Source organism: Homalodisca vitripennis, chromosome X (genome assembly GCF_021130785.1).
Source record: "Homalodisca vitripennis isolate AUS2020 chromosome X, UT_GWSS_2.1, whole genome shotgun sequence".
Classification (NCBI taxonomy): Eukaryota; Metazoa; Arthropoda; class Insecta; order Hemiptera; family Cicadellidae; genus Homalodisca; species Homalodisca vitripennis.
Window position 1 is genome coordinate 143368051 of NC_060215.1, and position 23345 is coordinate 143391395.

The 23345-nt window shown below is 34.8% G+C and overlaps 1 protein-coding gene across 2 annotated transcripts in view; it reads left to right on the forward strand.

Moving 5' to 3' along the window:
* Positions 1–22373, forward strand: part of LOC124369961 (rabankyrin-5) — a 114833-nt gene extending 92460 nt beyond the window's left edge. For both annotated transcript variants that reach the window (XM_046828189.1, XM_046828190.1), the window contains exons 14-23: positions 2972–3145; positions 6011–6124; positions 7283–7439; positions 11506–11706; positions 13253–13447; positions 13633–13776; positions 15745–15946; positions 17610–17754; positions 17903–18001; positions 21895–22373. In XM_046828189.1, coding sequence (XP_046684145.1) covers positions 2972–3145; positions 6011–6124; positions 7283–7439; positions 11506–11706; positions 13253–13447; positions 13633–13776; positions 15745–15946; positions 17610–17754; positions 17903–18001; positions 21895–22024 — 1561 coding nt within the window. In that variant the 3' untranslated portion in view covers positions 22025–22373. The remainder of the gene's footprint in view (positions 1–2971; positions 3146–6010; positions 6125–7282; positions 7440–11505; positions 11707–13252; positions 13448–13632; positions 13777–15744; positions 15947–17609; positions 17755–17902; positions 18002–21894) is intronic.
* The last annotated feature ends 972 nt before the right edge of the window (positions 22374–23345 follow it).

The window sequence follows — 23345 nt, forward strand, 5'->3', positions numbered from 1 at the left end:
TAGGGTAGCCAGTATACTATCAGTGACTGTCCGCTGTAGTCAATGTGTCAAACTATGATACATCTCTAGCTACAGAATGTGTTGTTAAACACCTACACAGCGACACCTGTCATGTACCTACTTTAGGGTAGCCAGTATACTATCAGTGACTGTCCGCTGTAGTCAATGTGTCAAACTATGATACATCTCTAGCTACAGAATGTGTTGTTAAACACCTACACAGCGACACCTGTCATGTACCTAATTTAGAGTAGCCGGGATGCTATCAGTGACTGTCCGCCGCAATCAATGTGTTAATGACCTTCTTAAATTTATACTATGAATATTATAGACGTAATTTACGTAGTAATCAGATTTCTTTCTAAAACTAATTTTTCCTATTACTCAATAATAAGAGGAAACTCATACTATGGTTTAGACTGTTTAAGGTATCTTTTAAATTTGTTTAAACACTTCTCATTTTTAGTTACAGATCGTGATTTGGTTCGGTATTTTGCTTTCTTCTTTAAGAATTCTAATTTACGGGTCTCTGTAGCTATGTTGTGTTTATAGCGAGTCGAATACCTATGGTGAGCACCCAATATATGCAGTTTATTTGACCTTAGTAACTGTTTTGTGTATAAGCGAGCTTGGTAAATATAAAGTCTGTACAGTGTCACTATTCCCAGGCGAGGAATCTCATCCCTCACTGATTCATTCCAATTCAGACCTAAAATTAGAAGTATAGCATGTTTTTGTAATAAAAGTATTTTATTTAGATTAAATTTTGAAGTAGCTCTATAGATGGATAATTAAAAAAAATTATGGAGTCATTATATGCAAGGTAAAGAATCATAAGACTATGAGCGGAGCACAGACATTTTATAAATTACTAACAACCCAAATGAGATCTTTTTAACAACTTGGTCAACATGTACATGAACTTAAATGTTTATCTAGTGTCAATACCAAAAATTATGATAAATCTACTTATTTTAATCATTCATATTTAAATATTATACGTGGTTTTAACATTGTCTTACAGTAATTTGTTGAAAATAATATAAAATTTGATTTTTTTCCTGAGGGAAGGAGACGGCGAAAAAATCTACCCTGTCCCGGGATGGGGTCCATTTCAGTCACAGAGGTGTCTCACCTGGGATTCTTGCTAGTGTTTGTTATCTCTGTTATGCTGGGCTCTGACATGAGTTGCTCTGAAATTCAGTGTCTCAAATTAATAAAGGCATTTTTATTTATTATTTACTATCTGACGAGTACTAGTTGCTTCCAATAGAAGTAGTAGATTTTATTTTTTTGTTTTAACACCTGTCATTGGAAGTCTTTCTTGCACCTCTATGGTTTAGCCTCCTGCTCTCACCGTAAGTGGAAAAACATTTTGTAGCTACCTGAACACTTAACACTTTAAAGCTATCAAGTTACCATCCATTATTAATTAAATAAAGCACGTGATAAAATATTATATACGAGGTAAAAATAGACATTTAAGCGATACAGGACAGCATGTGGCATGTGTGACCTAGAGCCAATTGGTTACATGACCTGTGGATCAGCCATACTCGGGGATCTCATGCTGCCAAAACGCTGGTTCCAAATTAAAAATAAAAAAAGATTGTCCATTCAAATTGTTTCATGAGGGATTGGACTAATGAACTACTATTCTCACAATGTATTATATTACTGTATTGCTGAATGAAACAATAACAACAAATAGAATTAAAAGTTTAAATTGGATACTTCACCTACTTTTTAGTGACAATTAAAGCAAAGGAATTTAGAATTTTAAAATGAAATTTTCTGTCAATTTTGGATATAAAACTACATTTTAAAACGTTTTCATTCTTGGCAATTTTATGTTTTAGGTCTTTAGAAGTCTTATTTTAGCCTATTAAAGTTTTTATAAATGACTTATTTTGATATGTCTAATAATAGTGGCGTGAGTAATTTTTAACTAAATAAAATATTGAATGGCGCTATTGCTAAATAGACTATTGAATGTATTGTGTACATTCATAATAAAATGTGAGTGTAATTAATAAATTGCTAACATGAATATAAAGTGAATAATACAAAAATAATGACTACCATAACCAACAACCAAATCAGGTTGTATGGGCGGCGGCTTTTCATTGTTTGCCGATTGATGAAGGATTCAAACGTTACCCATCAATAAGTTACTATACATGGATATCTACTTTTTCATATAACTTGTTTTTCACCATATCAGGGTACGACTCATAAGGAGTTAGAAGAAAATTGTAAATGAAAGCACAGGTTATGAAAATAAAGATCTCTATTAGAAAAGCACAATGCCACAAGTCCAATCTCAAATGATTAAATCCACACACAAAAAGGCAGCGGTTTAAATCTACAAACATAACCTTCTTGAAAATATCTTTGGTGTTCTTCTTTTAATTAGTTACAGTAGTAGATCCCAACAATCTACATTGAATATAAGAACCAATATAAACTGCCATTCTTTGTACATTGAACCAATGTGTCACTTAAGTCTGGGCAAACCAATGGATCAGCAGAAGTGAACATATCACTAACTGCAAACGTCAAGATATTGAAGTGAAAAGAGTTGGTTGGTAGATATAGTTTACTGCAGGTTGGCTGTTGGAGTGGGTGGGGCTCCCTTAATATTAAAGGTTTTTTTCTCCCCCAGTCTCTCTTGCTCACTTTGACTGGAAGAGGCTGCTACAGAAGTAGTCTCTCTTCTTCCAAGGTGACATGACCGGCATAGTGCCTTCCTCATGGGGATGTTGCCTCTTCTTGTCATTGGCATGTTTCATTATGTCTTGGCTAATAAGGTTACAAAAAATTATTAAATCTTTCCCTTATAAAACTGTTACATAATTTAATATTTTGATGTATTTTGTATGTTTATTTGGAGTTTTTCTGAATTATGGCTGCTATATCAATGTTGTATAGTCATAATTTAATTTTTACACAGTTGGTTGTTCTGTTGCAGAACGATGAGCGAAGAGACCCCTTTGGAATTAGCGATCCAGTACAATTTGCCTGATGTGGTGGAGGCATTGTGTCGCCGTGGTGTTGATCTGTCTTCCGTGGACAAACAGAACAATTGTGCCTTATGGGCTGCCTTGGAGAAAGGATACGAAGACATAGCTATTATTCTTGTCAAGTACAGAACAATTTTTAAATATGTGATATACAAACACTATTTCACTTTCAGCACTTAGAATCTTTGAACATAACAGTAAATTATGCATTCCACTTAGCAAAATCTGACCTCGTTTTACATGTTAACCCTCCTACTAGCCAGCGACTCGTATTGAGTCACTGTGTCATCTCCGCTTTTATGATATATTTAAACATAAAATGGGGATTAACCCCAACAATATGATACCTACATGTTCCGAATAAACTAAACTAACCCCAATAGGTATTAACATTTCCGATAATCTTGAATTTAGCAACTTATAAAGTAGTAGCATTTTTTACCCATATGAATGCCATTCCATCACTTACAATGTTTTGTTCATACGCAGTTTTGACGATGAATTTCAACTGCTTTCTCGGCTTTAGCCCCAAGAAAACAAATAACAGCACTTGCTTCACAGATGGTGGGATTCTCAGTTGACAGGGGCATTTGAAATATGCATTAACAGATGTAAAAACGATCCATTTTTTGCTGTAATTGCATCTGTGGATTGCTAACAGATGAAGGTAGACAGTGCGCAAGAACGGGACACTGCTCTCCAGTGTCTCAATATCAAAACAGTTCTTACTTAAAAACATTCCTCCTATTAATAAAAAGCCTAGATTCCACATTATTTGAAAATATTGAAAATTTATACAAAAATGGTCAACATTAAATTAAAAAGTTACATGCCTTGGCCTGCCATTATTGAAAAAATTTATGACATAAAAACAAAGGTGAAATACCATGTTATTACAAAACAAACTGCCGTTTGTTCTGAAAAGAATGTTTTGCCTTTAAAAACTGACCAATAAAATTACCTTTTCAAAGACAAAAATAATTATCTAATCAAAATGTTTTCTGTTTGTTCATCATACAAAACCAAGCTAGTCTTCCATTGCCTTTCTTAGAGGTCTGTCTTGTTCTAACTAGAGGTTTACGGAAACATAACAACAACTATTTGATATTGTTACTAGTTGATAGTAAGTTCAGCAGACTTACCTTGAAAACTATCTTCTAGGGTCCACTGATTGAAAGAATGCATAAAAGTATAAATATTTTACACACAATTATAAATTCTCTATTGCACTGCAATCTTTCCCTCAACTAGTAGAGAACATTCTCAAATCATTTTCTATTTGAGATAATGTTATCAGCATAAAATACAGAGTTACTTGGAGGTAAAGTCGTTACTTCCTTCAACAAAAACTAAAGAGCTGAACCTAGAGATTTAAACATGCACTGTGATTAATATTCAGTTATAGTTAGGATTTCATAAAATAATGTTACATTTTGTATACAAATTTTTTGCATTATTATTTATGAGAATTTTAGTGGTCAGCCTGGAATTCCATCATTAATTACTGAGTTTAATATCCCACCATCAGGTACTCATTATTATAATGTTTTATAATTATATAAAGTTAGTACGAGGGCTATTCAGAAAGTAAGGAACCTTTTGGAATTTTAAAAAACCAAGTACAAGAAAAACATTTTATTATGTACGTGTGAGAGAGAAACTAGATACTACTTTTCTACATAATCACTATACAAATTCAGGCACTTATCATAGCGGTGGACAAGCTTTGAAAATCCTGTATCATAGAATTCTGCTGCCTGTGATCTCAGCCACTCAGTGACACGTACCTGGAGCTCCTCATCATTGTCAAAACGCTGAGTTGCTAGCCGGGTCTTCATTTTTGGGGAAAAAGTGAAAATCACTTGGAGCAAGATCAGGACTATAAGGGGGATGAGGAAAAACTTCCCAGTTGAACGCGTTCAAGAGTTCTTGTGTATGGTTTGCCGTGTGAGGTCTAGCATTGTCAAGCAAAAGCAGTGAGAGTGACAATTTTCCTTGGCACTTTTTTTAACAGCTCTCCTAAAGTTTTGCCATGTTTCGTAGTATTGCTCAGAATTTCGCGTTGCACCAAAATTGATAAGAACACCTTGCCTGTCCCAGAACACTGTTGCCAAGATCTTCCTTGCCGACAAAGTTTGCTGACATTTCCTTGCTTTTATAGGGGAACTTGTGTGCCCTCAATCTATGGACTGCAATTTTGTCTCACAATTCACATTTCCTACTCCGGTTTCTTCTCCTGTTACGATTCAATGTAGTAGTGCATCATCATGACTGTGTAGACTTCCAAAAATGTCAAAAGCTGCCCCCTTTCGTTGTTCTTATGATGATTTATAAGCATTTTTGTGAAACAGCGGTTTTCATGAATATTTTAGGCAACAGGTTGACAATTACAATGCTCTTCTCTTCATCATGAACGTTTGTTGTACCATTTTTAAACTGGATGCACCACTTCCTGACATAATTTTCAGTCATTACATTATTCCCGTACACTTCACACAATTCCCGATGAATTTTTTATGGTTTTTTAGTTTTTTGCTAAAAAAATCACAGTCCGCACTTCACAACTGATGGAATTTTCTACTGCAGCACACATTTCAAATTTGAATATATAAATAAAACAGGCATTGCAGAAATGTTCCCGTTGTCACGGCTGGATGCTGACTGAGGTGCCGAGCACGAGCACAACAATATGTACGTGATTGGCGCACCTAGAGACGTCAGGTGGATACGTTCCTTACTTTCTGAATAGCTCTCGTATAAACTGAATTGTTATGTAAAATGTCTGGTGATGTTATTTTATGAAGACGGAATCGATAAGCTTGTATTCTGTTGTAACAAGTCCTTCAATTTGACCAAATGTCCATGGTTTAAAAGTGCCTTTTTAAAATGTATTTAGAGTACATTATATATTTTGATAAGTTATTTTTGATTTTGAAAAATGTGTTACTTGCTGAACAATTTTGATGAGATTATGAATTGTGTGGCAGAAATGGTGTCGACACAGACAATTGGAGCGAGGGGCCCGAAGGATGCTACCAGACTCTCTTGCATAGAGCAATCGATGAAAATAAGGAGACGATAGCCAAGTTTCTCGTCCAGAGGTATAAGTACTTTCATTGCATTATCTTACATACAATTCTATCTGGTACCTTATTATTTTGTTTTTCAACATCGCGTTGGCTGAGAACGATTATATTTATAAAACACATACACTGTTCTCGACAGACAATGTAAAGAGTTTTCAAGAAGCTCAACCACCGACAGGGGTTAAAATAGGGTTGGAGCTCTCTGAAGAACTATATTTTTTGTTTTTCAACTTCCTGATGTCCTACAGCAATGAAATTTGAAATACACACTACAACAGGCAAGTAAAAGCATTTTCTATGAGATCAACTACTTACACGGGCTGAACAGAGCTACAACCTCTAGAGGAATCATTATTGTACTTCCCCCTGTCGTAGAAAGTTGAAATTTGACATCCATGTCTTACTCTCAACAAACTTCCAGTACCAAAAATACTTTGTAACGCCTGAAGTAGACACTTTTGGTCAAAGTAGACATTTTGGACCTATTGCATGTATGTATTTTCTTGATCAATGCAACGAGCCAAATGCTACTACGGCACTGGAAATTACTGTAAGTAAATTACAGTGGTCGAAAGTAGACTTTTGTTTTATTTAACAAGACCTTTAGACCTATGTATCCATATATTTTCTTTATTTGGGCAGCAATAAAAATGGTACTAAGACACCAAAAATACTTAAAATTTAAAATACTGAAATAAAACATAATAGACAGTAGTATAAACAATGTTTACATTGTTTTTGTTACTTTCTGTTTTGTTCATACCATGTGGGATATTTAAAACATGATTAATAAAGCCACTGTAGTGATGCACAGTTTACTTTGGACTTGGGATTGAGACTGTTTATTCACCAATCCATTACTTATGGAGATTTCTCCAACTGTAGAGGTCAATGCGGTGAAACTTGGGTAATTTTTGTCTTGTCTGATATTTTCCCCACCATTCTTGGCATTCAAGCTTTAAAATGAATCTCCTAGAGCTATCTTATTTTCTTCACAATTTGAGAAATTTCGTGGGGATCAATTCGTTTACGGAATTAAATATATAGTTAGTACATTCCAGCAGTGAATAACAATCATTTACATATTACAGTCTTTGGAAATGACTGGCCATTTTTAGCAGTAGTGACAAGAACCGTATTATCAATAGTGAAGTGATTCACAATGTGTTGTAGTGGATGTGACTTGGATACGCCGAGGCGAGCAGGACCAGGGGGCAGAGGAGGGGAGGAAGCCCATGACCAGCAGAGTCCCCTCCACTTGTGTTGTCAATGGGGTTTAGAATCAGTAGTGCAAAAGTTGGTAGAACACGGAGCCAACATCAACGTTATAGTAAGTGCCATATCGCATTCACTTATAACTTAGATTTAGTTATGATTAATCACAATGCATGTACTGGTGATTAACCCTTAGCATGGCGTAGACGGAATAATCCGTGATGTTGTTTGGTCTTATAACGCCAAAGACAAAATAATTTGCCGATCCATAAAAATATATTTTATTACTGTTTTTGAAGTTTATAAGTTCAATACATAAGCCAGAATACAAATTAATGTACTGGCTTGACGAAATAATCCAGTTGCAGCTGTCAGCTGGCCGCAGTAGGTAAACAATAAATTGTTTTGTTGCTGGCAGCTGTTCTCCCACTCCCGTCTGTTCGCCGATGACGATACTATCCGCCATTACCGACTGTCAGTGGAGCACTCATTGTGCCTTTGGGAAGTGTTCTTGCATTGTCATTCCTTATACAAACAGTTGTAAAAAGTTATTGTTACCATGTTTTAGTTGTTATAATAAAGTTTTTATTGTTTCTTTTCTGTTGTGTAATTATGGCTGCAAGTCATGTCCCGAACCCCATGGCTTCATCCCGATTTTTGTTTTGAAGTTTACCGTACAACTGCCTAAATCTATTATTATGAAAACTTATAAAACTAATCAAGATCAGCATATTACACTTTATTTGTTTTCTTATCCTTGTACATAGTTTTCATATTTTTCATCACATGCATTTTATTACTCTGTAACCTAAATTTGATTTTGATTGAAATATCCCATTATTATGAAAAAATGTGATTATTTTAATGCAAGTATTACATTATTGTAAAATGTATTTTTTTTTGTGACTATTAGTCATTAGGAATGAATAAAAAAATTAGCTTTAAGGAATTTTTATTTTTATTTTTTCACCTTAAATGAGCATAATCTAAAAAATTACTAAATTTATATCGGCGTTCAAAGGGTTAATAAGCTCATTAGGTAGTAATTATTCACAATAGACGAACTTCTTTGAGTCTTGATTACACAAAATGTTCGTACAGCTGTAAAGTCATGTCCTCTCATGGATTGTTAAAAGGGACTGGTGATATCAACAGAAGAACATTTATATACTGATAATTCAGTTAAGTATTTAAAATTAAAACAATTCCAAGTTACTTTGAAATCTTTGCTGAAAAAACTCTTGTGCTGAATAGAATGGTTCTTCACCAGCCATTTATGAAGTTCTGTCTTCAGTTCATGCCTGATTTACTTCGCAGCTCCAGAGGTAGATGGTTTTAAAATCTTCTTCCCCTGTACATTGGATTTTTTCAAATGTGGTAAGGTGGTGAATCGGAAGGATATACATTTCTTTTTTCCTTCCTGAGGGAAGAGGACAGTTTGTCCCCGCACTTAGTCCTAAAAAGGACCTTTGTGCCTCCCTTACTTTAATTTGTGCCCTCAAAGACCAAGGCTTTTGCAAAAACCAATCAGATTTAAGGGCTCCTGTTCTCTAATGTCCTTGGGGCTGAGGAGATATGCTCTCAAGTATCTTTTCCGAGTCTCTACGATGCCAGGACAATCCAACCAAATGTGCTCCGCTGACTCCTCCTCTTCTCCACAGAGTCTACATTCGCTGCTCTGGCTGAGGCCTACCTTCATAAGGTGCTTCCTCAGAGGGCCATGTCCTGTCAACATTCCTAATATCAGTCTTATATCCTCCTTATTCTGGTCTAGGAGAGCTGTCCACCCTTTTGCGTAAGGAGAGATAAACATTTTGGATAGTCTTAAACCTGAGGCTCTACTCCAATTATTGTGTCTTGTCCTCTTTTCCCAATCTTTGACCAGAGCTTTAATGTTGGAGAAGGCTATCCCACAACCTGGCTCAGGCCCCACCAATGTGGATTCTGCTCCCTTTTTGGCGAGGATGTCCGCTTTTTCATTCCCATGAATACCTTCATGACCCGGTACCCAACCGAGTGTTACTCTGTTATTTCTTGCCAGCTCTGCTGGAGCATTCCTGCATTCCTAGACCGCTTTCGAATCAATCGAACAGGTATCCAGTGCCTTCAGTGCAGCCTGACTATCAGAAAGTATTAGGTATGATAATCCTTTTGTCCTCAACTGTGTGAGTCTTCTGGAACATGAGTCTATTGCCATGACCTCCGCCTGAAAAACCGTGGCATGTCTTCCTAGGGGCACAGCCATGTCGACTCCAGGTCCATGTATTCCGTATCCTGCCCTAGAGTCTAGGAGTGAACCATCAGAGAAAAACTTCAGGACTCCTTTTGTAGGGTAGGCCTCCCTTTTAATCCATTTCTCCCTACTTCCGATAGAGACCGTATATGGTTTTTCAAAGGAGTATTTCTTAACCATAGCATCTGATACTTTGGTTAGCATTTCAGCCTCAGGAAATTTTTCCAATATCTTCATGTAGCCTTCTATGGAGGTAGCATTTATTACCTTTGTTCCTAGAAGCTTCATTGCGCTCATCGCAGCTGTTCTCATCACCTCCTGGCCAAGAGGAGTGTACCCCAGGACCGCTTCCATTGCTAGTGTTGGGCAGGAGCTCATCGCTCCCGTGATGCTTAAGCAAGCTAACCTTTGAAGACTCTGTAGCCTTTTTGCAGCTGTTGTTTGTTCTACCTTCGGCCACCACACTAAAACAGCATATGTGACCATTGGTTTTATTATGGTTTCGTAAATCCAATATATCATTTTGGGTTCAAGTCCCCATTTAAATCCAAAAAGTCTCTTACAGGCCCCAAGGGCCATTATTGCTTTGGATGTCCTGTTTCTAATATGGGAGTTCCAAGTGAGCTTTTCATCCAGGATTAAACCCAGGTACTTCACTTCCTTTGTTTGGTTAATGCTGATTCCCTCCAGGACAGGTTTTGCTAGCTGGAATTTTCTTTTCCTGGTAAAGGTAATCATATTTGTTTTTGATGGGTTGATCCCAAGGATATACATAGTGGCATTCCTGTTGTTGTGCTAATGTAAATCTGCGTTCCTTGGTAAGTTCTTCCCATCGCTATAGATGACCACTTCCTGAATGTAAGTCCAACAACAGTTAGGAACTTGAGTTGAACTGGTTCTGACTGCTTTCTTCTGCAGTACAAGGATTCTCTGTAGATTTGATGCTGATTTGTCATCCCAGACAGCCAGGCCATCTTACATGGGACTCAAAAAGTACAAGTTCGATAGTTTAAACTTTTTTGTTTAACGTCCCAACACTTGTGGTACATCATGGGATCCACCAATGAAAGGGATAAACCAATAATCTTTGTACAAATCAAATGTTTTTTTTGTCTTTATTAATTGTCTTTTTAAAATGCAATGTCGAAATTTCTGTTTTACAACTAACTATCCGTAAACACATGTACAGTACTGCAAGCACTTTTCAGATAATAATAAAAATTCAACCTCCACTAAATATTTTTTTTTAATTTCTGTTAGAGACATCAAGAACTTAGCTTCTATATCTCTGTTGAACACCAAAACTTCTTTATTTATTGACTATCTTAATTTTTCCTGATTTTATTCTTAACATTTTTCATTAGTATTTTACTTTTATATACAAATTTATATACAATATATGAGTTATTAAAATATATAAATTGAGATCTTTTTCCTTGTCTTAAGAAAACGTATAAAGAGCTATGATTTGTGCCATATATTTGTCTTTACATCTAGTAGTGTTAGTACAGTTATACATCAAATTAAGAGTCTGTTTATTTGATGTGGAGGATGTGATGCCAATATTTTATCTCTCAAAGAACTAAATAAAGAAACAAATTATTTAACCACTATCACACTATTTTTGTATGAAAACTAAAGTCTCTTGACTATTGTTCCAAATAGAGAACCAGGACAAACAACTGCTTGTTCCGAATTACACTGTCCTCTTAACCTATGTACTGTAGTAATTGTAATTGTTACTTGTTTTCAATGAAAAATGGATTTTGTCAACATGTGATCTTGACTCGGAAGGAAGAAAGCTTTCTTATAGTGAATTGAGCTGAAGAAAAATTGTAATTCAGGAGCATCTGTTCCATCAAGTAAAGGGTCTTTTGTTTAAGGCAATTTGCCAAATTTTATTTCTGGAATCGATGACAATTGGTTTAACCTAAAATTGGTCTTACAGGACGCGGAAGGGAAGACTCCATTCCACATTGCAATTCTGAACCAACACCATTCAATAATCAGTTTACTCCTGTGCCACCCATTCTTAGATCTGACAATTCCTGATAAACAAGGACTGACTCCTTTCGCTACAGCACTGTCATGTCGCAATAACAAGGCAGCTCAGGCAGTGCGCGACAAGCTTCCCACCGCTGCGGAACAGGTAATTTTTACAGTTTCTGTCTAGAGTTTTTAGGTATACTCTCCAAACTCCTTGAGTTCTCATACCAAACAAATAGAGTAACTTATAATTGAAATGGCTCTGTTAATTTAAACAATGTAATGAGACATCAAGGATAGCTGTGCAAAATGGGAAAAACTTTGTAATAAGATGATATTATATAAAGTTATGTGATTGTATGTCCAAATCGTCCAACCTCTGTAACTTGGAAATCGAAGAAAGCTCAAGAATAGCCTATTTTGTTTGAAACTGTATCCAGACCTATCATAAAAACAAAACAACTCCTTTCTTCTTCACATTTATTTTTATTTATTTCCAACAGTGAACCGATTTTCAGGTTGAACAGCTCATTAAAAATATCTGTAATAAATCTGTTATACTTTTGTTTTTAAATTATCCATCATCAACCATAAATAAACTACTGCCTTCTACAACTAGTGTGCATTTTAATGAGTGTTTTCTTCATGCCCTCCAGAAGAGAACTGCCTGGGGTCTCAAACCCTAAAAAGGCACCGAAAGTTCTCTGAACTTGTACTCATGGCCCTACTCAGTCATCAACTGATAGGACAGACAGACTTAGATTTTCTCTCAATGCAGTAACAGTCACTTCTTGATAATGACTGATAACTACTAAGGGAGGTGAAACCACATCCTCAACCCCTTGTATTAATGGTTTTAAACCCTTTTAGGACTACAGGTTCTATCTAAGGTGACCAAAACCCACTTGTTAATTATTTCCTTGAGATCAAAATATGAATAATACACATTAAAAATTAATTTAAAAGTGTTGAATCATTCCTATTAGGTTGATTAATCATCTTTAGAGGCAGATATCTTTACTAACAATAGATATTCCCAAAAGATGTTTCAATCATTATTATTGTTTTAAACTGGGAAACAGTAAAATATAAATACTTTTTGTTGTGCAGAAAAGTAATTTTTACTAACCATAGAAAACTTTTATTCCAAAAAACATATTTATTTTGTTTTATACGAAATTTGGAAAATATTTAAAACAATTAACAGTCGAAATGCATGCATATATTTAATTATAAGTTAGTTGTGATTATACTGCAAGTTAGTAAAACTTATTTTTATCTAAAATTGGTTAAAATAAATAAATATGATGATAACAATTTGAAATTGTGAATTGATAACAAACTTGTTATACAGATATTTGGCAAATAAAAAAATTAATTCAAACATGATAATTCATTCTAATCACACTACTAAATAACGTTGTACAAAAACTCAACATTACATCAGATAGCTGAATATTGGGTGTCAGTTTCGACATCAACCCAGTGTTGCTGAGTGTCAGTCGTATTGCCAACTGTGCAATCTATTCTTTTTCGTATTCTTGTGGAATAAGTCATACTTTATTCAAACACATTTAAGAATGTAAAAAATAGGGTTAAGTTGGCATTTGATTGAATATAAGTTTATAATAAACTATTTATAATACTAATAATAATAATAAATTTTCCATAATTTGACAGTTGATATTGTGGTTGGTTACTCATTTCAGTTCGACAGTAAGGGTCGTAACTTCTTGCACATGGCGATTCAGAAGAATGATGTAGAGAGTGTTTTATTCTTGCTCTCAATTCAAGTTGATGTAAACTCTCGGGTACGGGACGCCAACCAGAGCTCCCCCCTCCACCTGGCCGCTGAGACTGGTAACGAGTTGATTGTGCGCAGTCTGCTACTCGCAGGAGCAAGGGTAATTATTTATATTTATTGGAAAAACAAAATAAAATATACTCACCTTTGGGCAACTCGACTTCCTAGTATAACATTTTAGTATGATTATAATATCATGATGTTACTGAACAAATTGTTACCAAAACATGTATTGACAGTTCCTTGGTATGAAGTAAATTACAAATATACTTGTTGCCTGAGTAGGCAGATGACCGAGATGGCCACCGCCGTACAGCCCTGCACGTGGCAGCGGAGGCAGGACACGCAGCTGTAGTCAGCGCTCTTCTGCAGAATGGCACTGACTATGATGCCACTGATGCTGAAGGGGACAATGCTCTTCACGTAGCGGTAAGGAATGAATTGATAAACAGTTTATTTTAATTAGGGGCTTGATTATGGGTTTGAAAGCCTTGATCATCTTAAAATGCTGAATTAGTTATCACACACTATATCAGAGCGTTTATATTGTGAAATTAATTTAGCAATAGCACTCTAAGATGTGTTTTAGTGTATGTATTGAAATATATTATAATATCACTTTGGGTCTCTGGTGTTCTTTTATGCTTGTCCAGTGCTTTTTTTTGGGTTTCGTAAGAAATATTCCAAAGAATCTTGCTGGGTAGAAAAACTGAGAATAAAGTAAGCTCCCTAATATCTGAAACTACATGTATACATAATTCATATTTTAAATGTCAGTAATATATATTTTAGGTCAATGATTTTAGTGTGAGAAGTAGCATATGATATTGAAGTATCTGTGCAGTAGCAGTAGGCTATGGAGGAGTGATTGACCTTGAACATCAAGCGTTTTGCTCTCTTACCTGTTCTCCTGATTGTGCTGTCAGTATTGTCATCTTAATTAGTTTAATACTGCCTGCAAAATAGTGAGAGAAAGTTGGAGTTCTACTTTGATTTTTACTGATCTTCTTATTATCTTTAGAGTTAATTTTTTCAGGGAACAATTTGTTTGAACTTAATGATGGTGGGCTTTGTTTAAACATGGCTGGAAAACTTATGTGTGATAAGGCATTTAAATATGGGAGAAACGACTAAAAAATGCCCTATTGAATCAAGTCTAGTGACAAGTACCGCTTTTTGCAATAGGAAAAAACATCTTGTGAAACAATGGCACAATGGTTTCTATGCAAGTATAATGAAAAGCTGTAAAATGATGAAGAAAGACGTACATGAATCAGTAAATGATGCATCTTGCGGGTTCCAGCTCACTCGGCATTCGAAACCCATGCAACATACAACACAGCTCTATCACATTTTATCCTGTTTTATATTATTTGATAACTGGATTATTCCCTATCCAGATCACCAAGCACCACATTATTGCGAATCTAGGAAGTTATACTGTAGTTGAATAATTGGACAAATGAGTGACTTATTAGCATTTAGATTTTGACTGATTTCTTAAAGCTGTGATGTTTTATTAGAATCATGTTATTGTTTGTAAGTTGACCTACAGATTAGTTAGTGCATTGTTATGGGTAGGATTAACCCATTGGCTTATACATATTTTTACTATCAGCTCAACTGGAGTTATCCTATTAAAAATGCTAAAAACGTGAGAGTTTTGTTACATGTTTATAAACAATTTATTTTTCAAGTTATTTGGTTATATTTTATATCTTTTTGGATTAACATGAAATGGGCTTTAATAATAAATAGATAGTGATATATTTGGTCATAATTTAAAAATAATAATGCTGTACAAACTAAAAAAGTTTTGGAATTTTTTAAATTAAAAAATTCTTTTTTTTACTCAAATAATATAAAATAAAATACCCTATTGTTGCTTTTATTTTATTTGAAATGTATTTCTCTACCTAGCAATACTAGAATATGTGTATATATATGCATAGTTTGTCAGAATAAATGTTTTTTCTAAATACTGAAAATTCCAAGAATATTGATTTTTTTTCTCTTGTAGTACACTAATATTCTTATAGTAACTTATTATTCATTTAAATTTCAATTAATTGTAGTATTGCAGTTTTTCTTATGTGTTAAAACAATATTAGTCTAATTTATACTAACATTTGGTTGAAAAAGGAGTAAAAAAAAATTATTTAGAAGGCACTGTACTTGTCACGGAACCGTTCCGTGATACAAGGCCAATGGGTTAATGAGGCAACTGAATTATTACTTAATGCAGAGTAGTATAGTAAGTCATACAAAATAAACCGAATATCACCTGCATGTAGTTTTATTCAACAGCATTTTTTCCAGGTGTGACTCCCTGCTATTGTAATAATAACCCTTTTGTTATTAGGACGATGTGATGTAATATATGTTGATGTAATACAGGTTAGAGAGGGTCATCTGGCAGTCGTAAGGGCCCTTCTTACAGAATCCAGACTGGACGCTGAGGCGGTCAACTTAAAAGGCCGCAATCCCCTGCACACGCTTGCTCGATATGCTAAAGACAATGCATACACCATCTGTGACTTGTTTGTGGAGTGTATGCCACAGTACCCTCTGGACAAGCCCGACCTGGAGGGCAACACAGGTAAGGATTGCAGTGAACTTACACAACTGTGATTATACAACGGTATCTATCTTGTCTATGTATTCTTTACATTTAAATATTTTTATGGGTAGGTTTGGCTAAATTGTCTAAAAATCAGCCTCACCTGAGATAAGTATATGAAATGTAAAGATGTATTGTAGAGCGGATATCCAATTTCCCCTAGACAATAAATCTGTCTGTCAATAGAGAATGACGCACTCGACAAACAGTTATCATCAGTCATACCACATATAATCGTTATTTTAATCAGTCCTGTTGATCAATCTTGAGTATTATAGTAAACAGAAAATTAGAAAGAAATCGGACTGTACTCTTTTAATTATAAGTCTAATTAATAAAACCAAGTAACTTTTTACTCAAGTCAAATTGTATTTTGAAATAGTGACAGTTTAATGGTTTATGTTCAAGTTAGGACTGTGATACTCACACAACCTATTATTGTTAAAACAATGTTTCATGTAAAGCTAATCTGTTTGGCTTGGAAGAGTGAACGTGAGTTCATTATGCGTGCAAGCTGTGGTTAGAAAAGAACTGGATTAGTATTGGTGGAGCTACTGAATAAGCGCAATAAGGCTGAATATTGTATAACTGGTCATGTGACTCCCCCTCCTACCCCTTCTTGAGTTTCATCTGGCTCCTGTTCTTCTAATTCCTGTAGCGTCAGTCATAAGCAGCACTTTTTGCATCGGAAAAATGTTGATTACCCAGAAAGAACGGTGTGCGAACATAAAATTTCTTTTCAAACTTGGAAATTCAGAAGTGAAACATTTGTAATGTTACAACAGTGTACGGTGATGACTGTTTATCACGAACACAAGTGTTTGAGTAGTCTAAACGATTTGAAGATGGCTGCAAAGACAAGAGTGACGACACACATTCAAGGCTAGGATGATTGTGTTTTTTAAATCAAAATGATCGAGCACTGGAAGGGTAGGCAGTGAATCAGAATTACTACATTAGCATCCTGACTACCTTACATGAGCGTGTATAGAGAAAACAGAACAATTTGTGGAAAAGCAAGTCATGGATTCTCCACCAGGACAATGCTCCAGCTCACAAATCTTTGTCAGGGAAAATGTTTTTAGTAAAACACAACATCCTCTCTTAAATCATCCACCCGATTAATTTAAAGTATAAGTAACGTTTATACTCACCCAACTTGGTTCCCTGTGACTTTTTTGTTCCCTGAAGTTGAGGCAGCTTTGAAAGGATGAGATTTGAGACTGTTGAAGCAGTAATAGAAAAAGCGACGGAAGTCATGAAGTCAGAGTTATAGAAAATTATTATCTGCAGCATTGTTATTCACAGTGGAAAACTTGCATGGGGCGGTATAGAAATCGAGGAGTGGAGTACATTGAAGGGGATAACATCAAATTTTAAATATCCATAAGTACAATTTGTTTTCATCATCAGTCCAGTTATTTTCTTGTCACACCTTGTATAGCCATTGATTACCAAAATCAGCAGGTTGTCATCAGTTGCATTAATGTTGATACGTGAAAGAGGGTTAATGTAGTTCACTCTCATCATTAATGATGACACAGTTTCATATTTCTTTCTGCCATCATAAAAAAATTATGTTGTATACTTAATTGTAAATTTTTAATTATACACCAACGATGACGTATTTTCTTATTTTCAGCTCTCATTTTGGCATACACAAAAGGCAACGGAAACCTGTGTCGCTGTTTGGTGAAGGCAGGCGCGTGCGTGGGAGCCATGAATAAGGATGGCGTAACCATATTTAACTATCAAGTAGCGTCTAATTCAAAAACCCTACTCAAGAGGTTCGTATTGATACAATTAACTATATTTTTCTTTTCTTCAAGGTAATAAATACCTCCTGCAATGTTTGTACTGTCTCTTACATTCGTGTTTGTACTGTCTTACGTTCGTGTTTGTACTGTCTCTTACGTTCGTGATGTCTTGTCATAGGTTGTTGGACAACCTGTCTCAGGAGCCTCCATGGGTGGAAGGTGACATCTGCCTTGAGTGTGGGACCAAGTTCGGACTCACTATGCGGAAACACCATTGGTATGTCTCATTTTCTACTTGTTCACTTTACCTCTTTCTGCACAACGCAAATAAGTTTAACAAATCTGGTTTAAGGGTGGATCCAGTACTGGTTTTTAAGGGGGAATGAGAGGACTACCTTGGTTTTCGTTTACTACTATCTTTATTGTAACAGGTTATTTCGCTTTACATTACAAAAAAAATGTACTGTTTTGAAAGAAATTTGCTTATACTTAAAGATTAGCTCATAAACTTACGTTAATTTAATTTTTTACGATCACAATACAAGAGTGATTGATTTTTGTTCATATAAACATCTTTTTAAAATTCTCTGAGGAGGTCATGGACCCCATGACCCTTCCTCTGGATCCACCACTGATCTCCTTACAGTGATACTGAAACTGTAAACACGGGTCATCTCAATCTTGAAATATTTAACTTGTGATTGAGATTACAAAACCTTTAACAATGTGACTTTGATAGACTTATAATATAGAAAGACGTAGATGTGCAGAAGCACCACTAATATGTTGAGATAATTCAAATAAAAATTATAAAGTATACAACAAAATTAGGAATAGGCGGTTGCAAATTACAAATTGGGTTTGTTTAATAAATTCTTTTGAATTAGAATACAATAAGGCCACAACTTAAGGTTATTTCTTATAACCTTTTAAAGATTCATATTTTCAATAAGAATTTATTTCACTGGATACTTAAATTATAAGTTTGAATATTATAGACTTAAATCAAAGGTTTCATTTAGTAAGTTTATTCTAAAATACTATATATTGTTCACATATTATTGAGCAATTTAGCCCTCAGTGATATTATTTTATTCCATGTCACAAGTTTATATTACCTATATTAAAATTTGGATAAGATTATGTATATACAAGGTGTGTTCAGAAAGTAAGTACAATTAAAAAAAGTTTATTTCTACATGAAAGCCCAAACCTTAAACTATTTTTCGACATAGTTTCCACTGGTGTTCAAACACTTGTCGTAGCGGGTGATCAATTTGTCTATACTCTCTTCGTAGAAGGTTCCTGCCAACGAATGTAGCCATGACTTCACAGCAGTTTTCACTTCATCATCGGTTTCAAAGCGTTGGCCGCCTAGCTCGCGCTTTATGTGCAGGAACATGTGGTAGTCAGATGGTGCCAAGTCCGGGCTGTAGGGCGGGTGATCAAACTGCTCCCAACTAAATTGTCGAACTAATGTTTGAGTGTCACCAGCGGTATGGAGCCGAGCATTGTCATAGAGCAACAAAATGCCGTTACTGAGGAGAAGAATCCGTTTGTTTTGAATTACACGCCTTAGTTTTCTTAAGGATTCGCAATACCTTTCTGATCCTAAAAGACAGTGCACATGATTTTTTGTGCAGACATTGTCGTCTTGAATTTTTGTTTCTTCTGGGATTGCGTATGTCGCCACTCCATTGACTGTTTGGATTCCGGTGTGACATGACGGACTCAAGTTCCATCACCTGTCACAATTTTGCTTAAGGAAATCCTCACCATCATCACTGTACCGTGTGAGAAAAGTCAAAACACTTCCGAGTCCCTTGGTTTTGTGCACGTCAGTAAGCACTTTTGGAACCCATCGGGAACAAAACTTGTGAATACCTAAGCGGTCCGTAACAATTTCATACAAAAGAGTGCGTGAAATTTGTTGGAAATCGTCATATAGTGTTGTCATAGTGAAACGTCTGTTCTCTTGGATTTTTTCGTCAACAACCCCTACCAGATCATCGGTGACAAAGAAGGCCAACCGCTCTGATCTCATCATGCACATTTGTTTCGGCCGCCATTGAACATTCTAACCCACTTTCTCACCATTCCTTCATTCATCACGTCCTCCCTATAAACATCTCAAAGTTGACAATACATTTCAGCCAGTTTCACATTCCTTGTGTTCAAAAATCTTATTACAGAATGAATCTCACAATTGGCGGGATTGCTAATTGTCTTCAACATTTTTAACGTTCAGAGAAAACTTAAATCACAATGTAGAACAACTAAAATGGTGTGAGTCGATAGCCTGAACTAGAACGACTAGTGCGCATATATGGACACCAATTGCAGTGCTGAACACGCCTCGTATAATAAATGCCTCACATCTTAATTTAACATTCATATTACGAACATTCACAAATACATACTACCGAAATCGATGTGAGCAGCTAAAATTAAGACTGAACTCTGATCAAAGCTAAATGAGCGAAAACTAAGCAAAGACTGAGCTGCAGCTATTCTACAATTGTCTTGATGTAGATTTTAATGTCATCTCCCTTTCATCGAATGGTGTAATTTATGCTTCAATACCTGTAGATTATCTTAGATTGCGGGTTTTCAATCCATTTTCACCATTCGAATACTTACAAGATCTAACTGCTGCTGCTACTTCAGTAAGTTATGCGAGAGATTGGACCGTTCCCAGTATTTTGTACTCTATTATCTAAAATTACCGAATTGCTATTTTTCAATATACATTACTTTTTTTTACTACTTTTATTTATTTAAATATTTGAATTAATATCAATTTGATTTAATATTTTAATCCGATAAAATTTTACTACCAGACTGGGATATCTCATTATTATTTAAATTATATTGACATTCAATAAAAATTGTTCAATCTTTCCTATACATTAAATAATAATATTAAATTATAACTAATCAACCCAATTCAGTAGCGAGGATATCTCTATATGCGAAGTACTAGTTTCTAGTCACTAAGATATTATTAACCTCATTAAGCAAAATTTATTGAATGAAATAATGAGTAAAAAAAAGTAAAATGTGAAAAGTATATTGAGTAATATACACTTTAAACTTCAGTTTTTTTTTTTTTTTAATCAACTGCACAAACTATAATGCCAAAAAGTTTTGTTGTTTTAATATTTGCAACATACGCTGATGCAAATCAGATCTGTTATACATTCCTCAATGACAAGTATTTTTAGCAATCAATCACTCACCTTAACATTTCCGTCACTGAAATTCAACTTGGAAATTAAATTAGTGGAAAATCAATCAGTATATATTTGCGTTTAAGAAACTAAAAACGACCTGTTCTGGCATATAAGACCTGTTCTGTTGTTTTTTTCTTTGCCAAACCATTGTCCTAACATACATTCTCCTGATGAGACTCAATTGTGAAGAAATTCATCATGAATTGGCACAAATAATTTAGCCGTGCTTTTTCGTTCAGTTCCAATTAGAATTTCAATATTTTCATAATATTTGAATTAGTTGAGAGTGATTACATATTAATGTAAATCATAATGTTTCAGTAGTATCAACAATGATTTTAAGCTCTTTCATTAAATTCTTTTGATTAACACCGTAAACATAGGTGGGCCTTGGGCCTGAATGTAAGAACAATATGACTTTGCCTAATATCTTAAAGAGAAAATGGATTGTGACATCTAAATAAAGCAATAAAACATACTTTTTTGAACCCACTTTGTAAAGGTTTTAAAGTTGACATTACTAAACTTAACATGCAAGTTGAATTTGTAAAACGAGCACTCCATACTTGTCTTGACATTCCTAACTCAAAAATATGAAGTATCAGGAGCCAAAAACGCAAATTTTTCAAAACTTATTAATTGTTGTAAACTGCTTACATCATTTATGCACCAAGTAGTATGTCTTTGAAAGCTTGGTGGGGCTCTTTCTTATTTAATAGAAATTTTATACAGATTAAATATTTAATAATATATTTTTATTCAAATTTTGAGAATGTACTTATTGTATTTGGGCTAACATTTCTAATTACCACTGCCTATTTAGGTATTGTAATCCTTATGTATTTATTATATTTAATAGGGTACCCTGTTTTCCTCTGCATGAAAATGTAAACAAATCTGTACTTGCTTGCATTCTATATGTAACTGTATGTTGCAGCCGCCATTGTGGCCGCCTCTTGTGTAGCAAATGTTCGGGACAGGAAGTTCCCATCCTCAAGTTCAATCTACACAGGCCAGTCCGAGTGTGTGCAGTGTGCTTCGAATTGCTCCATGTCGGTGTTTCGTAGTAGTGCTTGTTAATTCTACTAAACTGACTATCTGTTTTGTTCTATATTCCTTACTAAATGCATTTAAATATTTTCATAAGTAAATAATATAAATACATGTTATAATTCTATTTTTTGTACAAAACCAATTAGCACAATGTGTACTATTGGATACATGTATATTGTAAACTGTTAAAAACAATTTTCATTTTAGTTATTGTTAAGTGATAGTTAACATTGTGTTCAAGTTAATATTTAAATAAGTGTCATTGTTAAACATAATAATGTTTAGTTACTGTATAAGCTCATTGTTTATCCAATGTAATTAAGTTACATCTTTTGTTAAAAGAATACATTGACTTATAATAAATCTGTCTATCATTACCCTTCCTAATCTCTATATGAAATATTTTGGCTATTGTTGAAAGAATGGGGACTGAGAAGTTAGTTGGCATGGATTGATAAAAGAATAGTCTGAAGTAAGTATTTTTAAATGGTCATTGATATTAACTTTGATAATAGAATACAAGTCCATTATAAAATTAGTAGTATAAACATTTTTCATGTCAATGTAGTAATTTGTTTAGTACAATTTAATTACTCTTCTATATTTTATTGGGCCACTATTTTAAAATTTACTTGTATGGTTTCCAGAGACATCCCCCAAATTCTTAAAGATGAATAGATGCAGATAAACTCTGATCCAGTTTAATACAACATACAGGGTCTCTTCGTTAAGTATTGGGACGTTCAAAAAATCAAAATTCATTGCAGATATCATAACAATTACTTAATAATCTTCAAAGTACATTCCTCCTGCATGAATACAATTATTTCGGTGCATCTACCACTCGTTAAAAACTTGCTGGAAGTCGGTTTCCAGAATACTCTTCAGAACCTTTGTCGTTGCCTATGAACCGTTTCGGTGGAATCGAACAGATGTCCTTTGAGCTCCCTTTTCATTCACGGAAACAATAAAAAGTCTGATGTAGCCAAGTCTGAGTTGTAGAGAGGTAAGACAAATTTTCAAGCAGTTGCCGCACAGCTATCACACTGTGGCATGGCGCATTGTCATTGTGAAGTTTCCAATTCTTTGCAATGGCTGGTCGCACGTGCATTACACGATTTCGCAGGCGTGTCAGTACTTGCACGTAGGATACAGCATTTACGGTTGTTCCAGTAGACACAAATTCCTTGTGAAGAATGTCACGTTGGTTGAAAAAAAAAAAAACAATCCGCATTGTTTTGATTTTTAATTTTGACATCCGAGCTTTTTTCGGATGCGTGTAGCATTCTGAACTTTTATGTTTTGTTTCCGGGTCGTACTGGAACACCTACGATT